The following is a 13,629-nucleotide window of genomic DNA, read 5'->3' on the forward strand; positions in this document are numbered from 1 at the left end:
GTAATTTTGGGCAATCACGTAGTGTCTCCTTAGTCACTTCATCTACAGAATGGGCATAATAATTCCCTACCATTGAGTTGCCATAATTCATAAACCTGGTTAAGTATTTGGTAAATGTATGCTACTCTGGATATTATGAATTAGGATGCATCAATGGCTTTTGGCCTTGCAATTTATAATGTTTCCACATTTAACCAAATGGTAAAACAATTTCATTTATTCACTCTCATCCCTTTCTAGTTCCCTTACCCTGCTTTGCTAATTTTTCCCCCCACTCCATAGAGGACTAATTTCATAGGATAAAAGTTTTGTTTTATTCATTGCTAAAAATAGTAATCGTATTGTTGAGTGAATGGTGCAAACTGGCAATGGAAAATATACACCAAAAGGTTCATTATAATGAAAAGAATAGATACATCTTTCTCTAATGGCTTCCAGTTCCATATTTAAAACACCATATGCCATGATGAAAACATAAGAAATTTATTAAAAATTTAAGGCAAAAACATAATTTCAACAGATTTAGACCTATGTCAGGCGTGATAGAGTACGAATGCTTTCTTGAAATTCAAAATCAGATCCAAGAGTATCACTTTCAGAATGTTCTAATACATTGAATTTACTTTTAGTTCTCTTGGATGAAACAGTCACTATTCTACTTTCTTTCTTGACAGAAATGTGATTTTTCAAAGACTCACTTTTAATTGGTTCACTAACCAAAGAGCTATCATGCTCTATTCCTTTGCTTTTCCAGTTTACAGATGAGTCAGAGCAGGAATGTAGGTCCTTTCCATGTTTTTTCTTAGTGGAGTGTTTTTTGGTATATTCACCTGTTTTGGTTATTTTCTCTGAAGAAGATCTGCTATTTCTAGACAACTCGTCTTTTCTTTGACTTCCAGGTCCAGAAATCCCATCTGCTGAAGGAGAACATGTTCTACCAATGACTCCCTCCGAAGACTCCTGCCGTTGCTCAGTGGCTTCGACTCCCATGATGTCTTTGGAAGTTTCTAAGGCCTCCTGAGTAGAAACTTGGACTTGTAAGGCATCGAGAGGCAAAGGAATGGTAGTATCACTCGTAATTTTCTGAAACTAGAGGGGGGGGAAAGACAGAAATTCAGTAATGAACAAAGCCAGCTATTAAAAAGTAGAGTCCTAAATGTCAATGTTACTCTCTGATTTTATGAATGGATCATTTAGAAGATTTTAGAACCAGTTTTTTTTCTTTCTTTCTAATTATATCTTGCCAAGTTATTCCCAACTTAACTTCGCTATATCCAAGGCTATGTCCACTATGTTTGCAGACTCTGGTGTTTGGGGTAATCACCCATTTCTTTTTCCCTCATTAGAAATAATAAAACTCTATTCTTCAAGAAAATTAATTTCTTTTTTATTTTGCAGCCACATACAAGCAGTATCCACTATGTGACGAGACTGGGTTCTTAAGTGTCAGTTCCCACGATCAGTCTGAGACCAACTGAGACGGAAGACGGGGACTCCAAGTAAAGTAGAGGAAAAGCAGACAGGTTTTCCCCTCTTCCCACAACTGGGTGACTAACGGTAATATATTGTCTACTAGATATATCTGGTTCACTTATTTTAAATAGTTATCTGTATTAGTACTTGTACCTTCATTAGTGTTCCTTCATTGTAAGCTGACTGCATACAAATAGAAACCTAGATGAAATATGAATAAAATAGATATTTACACAATTTAAAATTTAGAATATATTCTCTAATGCTTCATTTCTTTCACTGAAGATAGTTTGCTTTGTCATAGATTTTCAAAAGAACTTCCAGTTTTGTTACATATAACAATATATCATGAAATGGGCACAAATTTACTAATCTCAGATTTAGAAAGGACCCGGATGGGCTTCTAGCTCCCAAGCATGTGAATGAGTTAAGACAGATTACTGTTATTTTCTCTGACTTGGTAACTCCCTTTTGCTAAGCACTCTTATTCTCTCCACTTACTTGAATATTTTGCATTTGTCCTAGGGCATTCTGCTTTGATTCTGGTTTTTCTTCTTCAAGTGCCTTCTTTTCTTCTTTAGGTGGACCAGTGAGAGTGGAATGCAGCTGTGGACGACCTAGTAAATTAAAATCTGACGGATCTATACCTGCTAATGAGGCAAGTTGCCCAAGCCTGGACAAAAGGAGGAAAAGGCAAGGGTTACTATAGTCACTTAAGAGCAGCTTAGATTCCCCCATACCTGTACTTATAAAATACTTTTATAATCTTAAAAGCCAATTTCTACTCCAGATGATAAGCCTCTATCTTTCCCAAGTTCTTAGACCTCTCAATATTCATGCTCTGGGACTACAAAGATCATTCAATCCTTTATTTATTTTTATTTTTTAAATATTTTATTGATTTTTTACAGAGAGGAAGGGAGAGAGATAGAGAGCTAGAAATGTCGATGAGAGAGAAACATCGACCAGCTGCCTCTTGCACACCCCCCCACCGGGGATGTGCCTGCAACCAAGGTATTATACATGCTCTTGACCGGAATCGAACCTGGGACCTTTCAGTCTGCAGACCAACGCTCTACCACTGAGCCAAACCAGTTTCGGCTCATTCAATCCTTTAAATTTCTCTCTCTCTTCAACAATGTGTTAACCACTATTTGATTTTATTTCCTTACCTATTAACTCTCCATTTTAAACACTGTCTCACTAGTAGCTTCATCACCTACCATGTACCCAGTCCTTATCTCCCACTCTCTTCCCACACTTAAAAAAAAATATTTTCCCAGTGTCATGGTTTTATTTTTATTGAATTTAGTGGGGGTGACACTCGTTAACAAAATTATATAGGCATCAGGTGCACAATTCCACAACATATCATTGGTACACTGTACTGTGTGTTCACCAACCTGTCAAGTCTCCTTCCATCACCATTTTCCCACACTTCTTTACCACCTTTCTTCCCTACAGTTTCCAAGAATGTGTGTTCCTTCCTTCCCTACACCAATCCATACACCCACAGATATTACTCCATCAATTATCAACCTCTCATTCTCTCTTTTGGTATCTTCTTTCAGTAAAATCACTCCCAGGTAAGAACCACTGATCTATATATGCTCGGTTGATTAGTTATAATTTTTATGTGTAGGACAAAAATAATTTTAACTTTAATTTTATTTAACAAGCAAAATGAATAAAAGGTAGGGAAATTCCTATGCCTTCTGTAGTATTTTCCAATTCAAATTACCTTGATTTAGTCTTTACCCAAAACTATACTTACTAATTATTTTATCTATAAGTTACTCTTTTTTAATGGGCTCTTTTGCTTTACCAAAGCAGGATCCCATTTTGCATTTCTTTTAAAATGTAATTCCTCATTTAAAAAAATTAAGTACACTACCTATAATTATGCACTAAATATGACCATGAAACTGCTGAAGTTCCTTAGCAAAAAATACCAGTATAATTGCAAAAAGCTAAATGGCATGGAGAGAAATTAACTAACCCAGCATCTTTAAGGAGATCCAAGAAAGCATGGAACTTCTGAAAAGAATTCTCAATGCTGCCCAAAACACCTTCATCATCCAGGATCATGTTTGTCAAGGACTGTGTATGCAGGGCTTCAGACAAAGAAAAATTTATATTTCTTAACTGGGCATTTTCATGTTCAAGCTATAAAAGAAGATTGAAAATATCTGACATTTTCTCTGTCATCAAAAGAAAAGTTATTAAATATTTAAGAATGCAATAAATTTATAATTAATCTAACTCACTAATTAAAGACAATTATCAAAACCCAGAGCCACTCAACAAAGTTTCTTATATAACACTTAGGTAGTATATAAATAAAGCAATTATCACCTGGCCAGTGAGGCTTGTTGAGAATTGGCCCATGAACCAGATCAAAGTTCAACTCTTTTTTCTTAAAAATATATTTTATTGATTTTAGAGAGGAAGGGAGAGGGAGAGAGAGAGATAGAAACATCAATGATGAGAGAGAATCATTGACTGGCTGCCTCCTGCATACCCCTCACTGGGGATGGAGCCCGCAACCCAGGCATGTGCCCTTGGCTGGAATCGAACCTGGGACCCTTCAGTCCGCAGGCTGACGCTCTATCCACTGAGCCAAACCAGCTAGGGCCACAGTTCAATTCTTACTCAGGGCACATGCCTGGGTTTCAGGCTTGAGCCCCAGAAGGGGGTGTGCAGGAGGCAGCCAATCAAAGATTTTCTCTCGCCGGGACTGATTTGGCTCAGTGGATAGAGCGTCGGCCTGTGGACTGAAAGGTCCTGGGTTCGATTCTGATCAAGGGCACATCCCCGGTAGGGGGTGGGCAAGAGGCAGCTGGTTGATGTTTCTCTCTCATCGACGTTTCTAATTCTCTGTCCCTCTCAATTCCTCTCTGTGTAAAATCAATAAAAAAAAAATATATATATATATATATAAAAAGATTTTCTCTCATCAATGATGTTTCTATCGGTCTCTCCTTCTCTCTAAAATCAATAAAAATATATTTTAAAAAATACAAAAAAATTAGTTTTATTAATGATCTTCAAAAGATATTTTTAACTGGTTAATTTCATAATGAATCCTCATTTCACATTATAGAATTAGCTGCTTATGGGTTCTTTTAAATTAGAAAATAAAATAGAGTCAAATTTAACAAGGACTACAACTCTGTTGAATTTTGAAGATTAATTTTTTTTTTTATTGATTATGGTCTCACATAATTGTCCTTAGTCCCCCATTCCCATCCCAAACCCCTCCCTAGATATGTGTCTCCCCCCCCCCCCCCCCCCCCCCGTTGTTCATGGCCACTGGCTAGGCCTATATGTATGCACACAACTCCTTTGGTTGATCTCTTCCCCTTACCCCCATCCCCCCTTATTTTCCCTCTGAGGTTTGAGAGTCTGATCGCTGGTTCTCTTTCTCTGGCAACACAAACAGACCCAATGAAGATTAATTTTAATGAGAAAAATATTAATTGTGCAAATTTAGAAGTCCTAAGCCATACCCAATTTATTAACTACATGGTTACCTTGGCTTCTTAAAATATTTACTCCCTTGCACACTTCATCATCTGTTCATTTAAAACCACATAGAAGCCCAATTCCAGTATTTCTTGGAAATACGTTTTGTTCATGATGCATCTTTGGCCTACTATAAGCAGGTGCTCAATATTGATTGAATAAATGTCCTCCAATCCAATGTATACACTTAGAGATTCCTCCCTAAACTCACCTTATCTATAATAATAAAAGAGTAATATGCTAATTAAACTGGACGTCCTCCTGACGAGGCCTGGGCCAGAGGGAAGCCAGCCCAGGTCCCGGGTGCCTGCAGGCGGCCAGAGTAGGGAAGCTTGGGTCCTGGGTACCGGCAGCCAGGGGAAGGAAGGCCTACTCTTGCACGAATTTAGTGCATCGGGCCTGAAGTAATAATATATACTCATACGGAACTTTTTATAGCTTATGCCCTGCTTTCATGCACATTAATCTAATTGTAATTCTCATAATACATATTTTTCTTTCATTGTATTCTTAGCATTTTCCAATATATTATACTTATTTATTTAAATGATTCACTTTCCTAACTCATTATCAGTAAACAGTCTTCACATGTTACTGTTAAGACTGTTTTATGTTACTATATACATAGTGTAAGCACAAGTGCTTTCTTGAATCAAAACATCATGAACAAAAAATAAGCTAAAGTTATATAAAAGCACATATACAAAAAACCCCTGATTTTTACATTAAAAAAAATGCTGCCTAAACCGGTTTGGCTCAGTGGATAGAGCATCGGCCTGCGGACTGAAGGGTCCCAGGTTTGATTCCAGTCAAGGGCATGTGCCTTGGTTGCAGGCACATCCCCTGTGGGGGGGGTGCAGGAGGCAGCTGATTGATGTTTCTCCCTCATCAATGTTTCTGGCTCTCTATCTCTCTCCCTTCCTCACTGTAAAAAAATCAATAAAATATATTTTTAACAAATGCTTTCTGGGATATACCGTGTTTCCCCGAAAATAAAACATCCTCCAAAAATAAGACCTACTTACAGGTTTCCTACTGAGTGAAATATAAGGCATCCTCCCGAAAATGAGGCCCCCCCAGGAGTCACAAGAAATTCACCAGGAAATTCAGGAATTGGATTGTTATGATCTTCCATAAGATGATGATATGATTGTCACTGATTAAATGAGTAAATTCTTGATACTGTAGGATTCACAGTTTGTCTGGTTTGTGTTGACAACTACCGTACTACTATACCGTATACAGGTAATAAATTTCCTTTATTTTCATTTAACAATAAAGGTGTACCGTATTCTTCTTCATGGAAAAATAAGACATCCCCTGAAAATAAGACCTAGCGCATCTTTGGGAGCAAAAATTAATATAAGACACTGTCTTATTTTCGGGAAACAGGGTAGTTCACATAACCACTAACTATAAGTAAATACGAAAGTTCATGTGGTGCAACCAAGTTGTAATATATTACAGCTTTAAAGTTTACAAACGGTCTGTGCACCTGGCTTAAAATGAAATTAAAATAAAACCAAAAAATTCTGCAAAGTATAAGAAAACACTTGTTTACCTCACTAACTCGTTTGTCAGCCTTGAGCCTTATTACTCTTTCTTCCTTTAACTGATTTAGGCACTCATCCAGTTTTCCCTAGTGTGAGGAAATAGAGAAAATATCATTAGCTATTCACAGTGTGATATCCAAGTCTTCCCAGCTATAGATCTCACCAAGGATTTAGAGGCAGGGCCACAAGTGAACTCAGATTTCAAGATTATAATCCACTACTTATACTACAATAGTGAATTACCAAAATACATCAAATTAGCATGTTTAAGATTTATTTATTTAGCTTCTTCTCTTTCCAAAATAATTTGTGGCAGCTCACCATAAAAGGAGTATATATCTATAATATAGTAAATCAGAAATAAAAATTCCTCTATTATTTACAGAATGTTCTCAATATTTAAAACTGACTTCACAGAGATTCTAACCTTGGACAAGTTCAATAACTCTAGGTAGGCCCCAATTAAAAAAAAAAAAAAAAGCAAATTATCACATGATAGAAGTCAGAATGGTGGCTACCTTTGGGGAGAGAGGATATATTGATTAGAGAAGTTGAGCAAGGGAACTTTTTGAAAAGCTGTAAATATTTTTATCTTTATGGGAGACGTGAATCTATACGTTTGTAAAAATTCACTGAGCTATTTTGTAATTATGATTTAAGCACTTTAAATCATATGTATGTTAAACTTCAATAATTTTTTTCTTTTTACAAAAACATTCCAACAAACAAGCCACATCACAATCAGAGACAGTAGACTAAAATACTCCATTCATAACCAGTTCTAAACAGCATATCAAAGTTCAATTACGTACATGAAACAGTTTCTCCCTCTAGTGGAGAGAATTAGAACATAATGTTGAATTTCTATGAAAAAGTGTCCTTTCCTACAAAGTAATTCATATTCTTTATTTTTTAAAAAATATATATTTTATTGATTTTTTTTACAGAGAGGAAAGGAGAGGGATAGAAAGTTAGAAACATCGATGATGAGAGAGAAACATCGATCAGCTGCCTCCTGCACACCCTCCACGGGATGTTCCGCAACCAAGGTACATGCCCTTGACCGGAATCGAACCTGGGACCTTCCAGACCGCAGGCCGACGCTCTATCTACTGAGCCAAATCGGTTTCGGCTAATTCATATGGGCGCTGGCCCATGTTCTCAGTGGTTAGAACATCGACCTATGCACCAAAGGGTGTCAGGTCAATTCCTGATCAAGCAAATGATAAGGTTCTGGAGCAATTTTCTTCCTGTCATCAGCTCTCCTTCCTCCCTGCTATTTATTGGCTAGTTGAAATTTTTTTTTAATAAAGCTCCCATCAGGTTGTGTATCAAATTTTATACTCGTTTGTTCCATTTAACATTGAATCAATCATTTTTTTAGTGGGACACAAAATATTCCATTGAGAGAGTTTACTGCTCCACATTAATCATTTTTATGGTTATACTCTTAAGTTCTTCACAAATTTTCAATATTATAAGACAAAAAAATTATTTTTATGTATGGTGGCTCTTTTCATTCATTAAATTAAGATTTTTTTAATTCTCATCTGAGGATTTTTTCCCCTTGATTTTTAGGGAGAGTGGAAGAGAGAGGAGAGGGAAAGACAGAGAAACATCAATGTGAGAGAAACACATTAATTGGAGAAGCCTGCAACCAAGGTATGTGCCCTTCTCCGGAATTGAACCCGGGCCCCTTTGGTCTGCAGGCCGATACTCTATCCACTGAGCCAAATCGGGTAGGGGTAGCATAATTTTAATGATATAAATCTAAGAGTTTGAGATTAAAGCAACTGAACATTTTTAAGACTTTGAGGTATAGATCTCCAAAATGCTTTCCAAAAAACTTCTAAGATTTTCTAGAAGATTGCTAATGGCAATGTATCAGTTATATAACTTTGGACAAATTCAATAACTATAGCCCTCAATTTAATCATCTATAAAGTGGAGATAAGTTCTCATATCATAGAGTTCTTATGAGAATTATATGAGTTGGCACATATGTAAAACTTAGAAGAGTGCTTGGTTCATAGAATATGTTCAATGAATGCTAAACGATGAACATTTACATGCAAACAGTAGCAAAGGGCTTAAAATAAAGTACAGTTGACCCTTGAACTGGTGGTTGGGAATCCATGTAGCACTGTGGAAGGCCAACTTAAGTTATATTTCACCATTTGACTGTGCAAGTGGTAGGCACCCCATCCCCCACGTTGTTTAAGGGTCAACTGTAGTCTCTCATTCCACGCACACATCTACTCTCTAGAGGCAACCATTTCTTTAAGCAGGTTTGTTTTTCTTTTTTTTTAAATATATTTTATTGATTTTTTACAGAGAAGAAGAGAGAGGGATAGAGAGTTAGAAACATCGATGAGAGAGAATCATTGATCAGCTGCCTCTTGCACACCCTCTACTGGGGATGTGCCCGCAACCAAGGTACATGCCCTTGACTGGAATCGAACCTGGGACCTTTCAGTCTGCAGGCTGATGCTCTATCCACTGAGCCAAACTGGTCTTGGCTTTAAGCAGGTTTTTAATTGCAAAATATATGAATATGAAAAGAGCACAGAACAAAACTGTCAGTGTGACAAATAAGGAGATTACTTTTCTAACTACCATTCAAGTCTGTAAGTAAAACCTGTCTGCATCTCAAACCCCCCCCCCCCCCCCCCCCACGTTCTCTCCCCATCACAAGCCCCTCTTCTCTTCCTGGAGTTAAATTACCAACCTTATTTCCCAACAATCATTTTCTTTACATTCATACATACCTAACAAAATAGTTTAGTTTTATCAATGTCTAACTTCATGTGAAAAGAATCATAGTGTATGCAGTTTTTTGTATCTTATTTAATTCACTCAACATTGTTTTTAAAAATTCATCCACACTGGCCCCGGCCAGGTAGCTCAGCTGGTTAGAGTGTTATCCCAATATGCCAAGGTTGTGGGTTTGATCCCTGGTCAGGGCACATACAAATCAACCAATGAATGCATAACTGGGTGGAACAACAATGGATGTTTCTCTCTCCCTCTCTTTCCCACTTCCTCTAAAATCAATCAATAAATTTAATTTTAAAGTGTTTAAAAAATTTCATCCACACTGTTGCCTGTAGCTCTAGCTCATTCAATTTTATTGCTTTGTAGTTTTCCCACTCTATGAATATATATCAATACAATTTACTTAATTTTTATCTCTGAATGGACATCTGGGAGCTGGAAGGGTCCTCATGCATCTTGAATCAGTTAGTACCTCTTTACAGTTTCTAACCCCCTTGGTCTTCCCTAATGTCTATAATTGCTTTTCTAAATACAATCTTCTAGTCACCCGGTGGGAAATGAATACAACACATTTAAAATGACAATGAATGGGAATTAGACGCTTAGGGTCTTGTCTTACTCTGAAACTTAAGACTAAACCATTTCAGTGCTATAAGTTGTAGGTGCTCATTTACAAAACAAAAGGGGTAATTTTACATGAATGACAGATTCCTCACACTCTAACATTTCATATTTTTCTAAGTACTTAAATTTCTCTATACTGTTGTCATTAATTTTAACTTAAAAAATTTGCTTTCATTTTTGAAAATCAAATAGTTGCTTCCATAGTCTAGTTCTAAATCTAGTTCTAAATGGGATAACTAGTTCTAAATCTTCCAAGTTTTATACTAAAATAAAATGTTAAATAATTTTTTAAAAATTAAACATGGCCCACCGAAAACGGTTTGGCTTGGTGGACAGAGCGTTGGCCTGTGGACTGAAAAGTCCCAGGTTCGATTCCGGTCAAGGGCATGTACCTTGGTTGCGGGCACATCCCTGGTAGGGGGTGTGCAAGAGGCAGCTGATGGATGAGTCTCTCTCATCGACGTTTCTAACTCTCTATCCCTCTCTCTTCCTCTCTGTAAAAAATCAATAAAATATATATATTTTTTAAAAATTAAACATGGCCTGGCTGGCATAGCTCAGTGGTTAAGCATTGATCTAGGAACCTGGAGACCACGGTTCAATTCTGTCATGGCACGTCAATCCTCAGTATGGGGCTTGCAAGAGGCAGCCAATCAGTGATTCTCTCTCATCAATGATGCTTTTATCTCTCCCTCTCCCTTCCTCTCTGAAATCAATAAAAATATATTTAAAAAATTTAAATGTAGAGTTTGTAGTACAAAAAGACAAGGTCTCCTTAAATACTGTTTCCTTTATTTACTACAGATTACCAACTCTGCATTAAAGTTGAAATAAAATATGGCATATGTGAGAGGTAAAAATTTGTCATGCAAATCAATTATTTTTTTTATCCATACAAACAGAAGTAAGATGTCAGGTTTATTAGACGATATAATGTAGAATATTTTATTTTAGAAAATGGGAATATTAACATCAAAACTTTTGTTTTCAATTCTACTTTTGCTAGAATTAAGTCATATTTTCCTCTTATAGAAACAGTTCAGCTAGAACAGTCAATTTCCCTATCTGTAAACTAAGAGCACAGAATCAGCTGACTACATTCATTCAATTTCTTGAATATTTATCTTATGATCATTCAGGTTCTCCCTAAATTGAATATATTCTATGGTTCTAAGGAAAGGGGAATATATTAGTGATAGCATGTTTTGATTTTTATTTCCTAGAGTTAAACATCAATCTTTCACCTTGGTCTAAGCCAGTGGCTCTCAACCTTCCTAATGCCGCGACCCTTTAATACAGTTCTTCATGTTGTGGTGACCCCCAACCATAAAATTATTTTTGTTGATACTTTATGACTGTAATTTTGCTGCTGTTATGAATCATAATGTAAGTATCTGTGTTTTCCGATGGTCTTAGGCGACCCTACTAGTGGTTCCCAATCTGTGGGTAGCGATTAGAACCACTGGTCTAAGCAAAGGCACCACTCAAGAGAACATAATGCAGATGGGAAGGGAAAACAGAAGCCTCACTCAAGTTGCCCTACTCTTCTCCATATTTGTACCTGTAATGCTTCTTGTTTTAAACTTGTTTTCTCAGGTTCTTCTTGAACACTTTCAGAAGAATCATCGGCCTCTTCATTTTCTGAGGAGGAAGGACTCTCTACTGTCACAGTCACGGGAAAATCTAATTGCTTGAAGGAAGAAAACAGGAAGTGTAAGAGATGAGATAAACCAGCTACCCAATATTAAAAGACACATGTACAGAGCGGGGGGTAGGTAAGGGAAGTTGCGGGGAGGTCAATTGGTTAAAAAAGAAACATATGTACTACTATTTGTAATACTTTATTTTTTTTATGAATAAGTATTGTTTGAATTAAAAAAAAAAATTGGCCCTGATCTGCCCTGATTGCTTCGCTGGCCAGACCCAGGGACCCCACCTGTGCACAAATTCATGCACTGGGCCTCTAGTATTAATACAGTAATTATATAGTACTTATATAGTACTAATACAGCTCTCCTGTCAAGTTTCACTGACACTGGAATGTTGTTCAATACGGTATTTCCAAAATTTAAAAAATGGACCTGATCCAACCCTGTAAAAAGTTTACAGATCAAAAAGAAGTGTGCTAGGATGGCATCGAGGACAAGTTACTAAGATAGTGTTTCAACCACAAGCAGCAAACCCTGCAGTGTAGGAAGGTCCCAATGGTAAATACTGTTTTGGGCAGGCAGCGGTGGTACTGATGCCTAGAGCACTATTCTCTCAATCCAGGAGTTCTATCTGTTACAGAGCAACCACACAGTCTCCCAGGATAGCTGGGAGGAGAACCTGATACTGTGGATTCATGCGGTCTACGTCCATGAGGCAGTATGACAGAAAGCATGTGTGCTCTTGGTCAGACAGAGAGAAGTGTTCCGAGAGAGCAGAGACTTTGGGATGTGGTGCTTTATTTTGGCTTTAGGATAAGAAAGTTAAAAAGCCCCAGATAAGATTTCTTGAAAATATCAGAACATTGTTGACTATAACAGCTCCACATACAGGATTAGTAATGGCAGTCACATTCATTCACTGGGTAACAGCTGATTTGTGGACTGGAGAAATGGCTTCCTTGTTTACAGTTGAAACCGCAATGCCCCCAGTGTGTGCTATATCCACACAATTACAAGGTGGCATTGGGAGAGTGACCTGACAAGTTTTAAATGGATTTTTTTCAGGAAGGAAAATGTTTCTTTCAAGGCTCTGTTCAGTTTAAAAAGCAAAGAGGCCAAAACTGGTTGGAGCATCAGCCTACAGACTGAAGAGTCCCAGTTTCGATTCCGGTCAAGGGCATGTACCTTGGTTGCGGGCACATCCCCAGTAGGGGGTGTGCAGGAGGCAGCTGATTGACGACTCGCTCTCATCAATGTTTCTAACTCTCTCTCCCCCTTGCTCTCTATAAAAAAAAAAAATCAATAATATATATTAAAATAAATAAACAGCAAAGAGAACAACCTTGCAGCTTTTCCACTTCAACCCCCTATGTACTATAAATATGGCAGCTACATACCTGCAACTGATTATATGAATCACGAGTTTTGATCAATGGAAAACCCCTAAAGAAATATCAACAAATCAAATTATATTTTAATATAAGTATATCATCAGTTAACCCCAGTTAATAAAACTTGTCAGGATTATGTACAATATCCATATTGAATTTTATATAACAATAAATAAGCTCAAAGTTAGGATCGGTAAGGCTCTGTTATGGAGATAACTGAATAGGATTTAGCATTTTAGTTTTGTGATAACTCTGAACTGCTGAGAGGCACCTTCAGTTCCTATGTCAGGATGGTTAAGATTTCTAGTCTAACTTCTTTAATGGGGATATTAATGGTTCTTCAATTTATGACTCCTAAGACTAGGATGGATTGAGATTAGAGTCTCAAAAAAAAGATACAAAACCACTAAATTATAAAACTAATGTGCAAAGACTGGAACCTCAGCACTATAGTTTATCTTACTTAATAATAGAGAAACATCTAAATTGACCATAACTCCGCTAAGCCCACAGCCAATCAGAGTGAGTATGCAAATTAACCCAACAAAGATGGCAGTTAATTTGCATACATACCTGGGTCTGGGGAACCTCCTCAGCACCCAGGTCACTCCCAGCTGGCCATCAGAGGGGTGGGGTGAG

At 37.2% G+C, this 13,629-nt stretch overlaps 1 protein-coding gene across 6 annotated transcripts in view; it reads right to left on the reverse strand.

Annotated features, from left to right (window-relative positions):
- Positions 1–467: 467 nt before the first annotated feature.
- Positions 468–13,629, reverse strand: part of CEP78 (centrosomal protein 78) — a 32,155-nt gene continuing 18,993 nt past the window's right edge. For 3 of the 6 annotated variants that reach the window (XM_036433726.2, XM_036433723.2, XM_036433727.2), the window contains 7 exons: positions 12,997–13,042; positions 11,512–11,640; positions 6,560–6,637; positions 3,473–3,639; positions 1,975–2,146; positions 1,627–1,674; positions 468–1,089 (listed from right to left, as the gene is read on the reverse strand). In XM_036433726.2, coding sequence (XP_036289619.1) covers positions 529–1,089; positions 1,627–1,674; positions 1,975–2,146; positions 3,473–3,639; positions 6,560–6,637; positions 11,512–11,640; positions 12,997–13,042 — 1,201 coding nt within the window. In that variant the 3' untranslated portion in view covers positions 468–528. The remainder of the gene's footprint in view (positions 1,090–1,626; positions 1,675–1,974; positions 2,147–3,472; positions 3,640–6,559; positions 6,638–11,511; positions 11,641–12,996; positions 13,043–13,629) is intronic. The other 3 variants (XM_045580096.1, XM_036433725.2, XM_036433724.2) reach the window with 3 other exon arrangements.

This window comes from Pipistrellus kuhlii, unplaced genomic scaffold, assembly GCF_014108245.1.
Source record: "Pipistrellus kuhlii isolate mPipKuh1 unplaced genomic scaffold, mPipKuh1.p scaffold_m20_p_12, whole genome shotgun sequence".
NCBI classification, from domain to species: Eukaryota; Metazoa; Chordata; class Mammalia; order Chiroptera; family Vespertilionidae; genus Pipistrellus; species Pipistrellus kuhlii.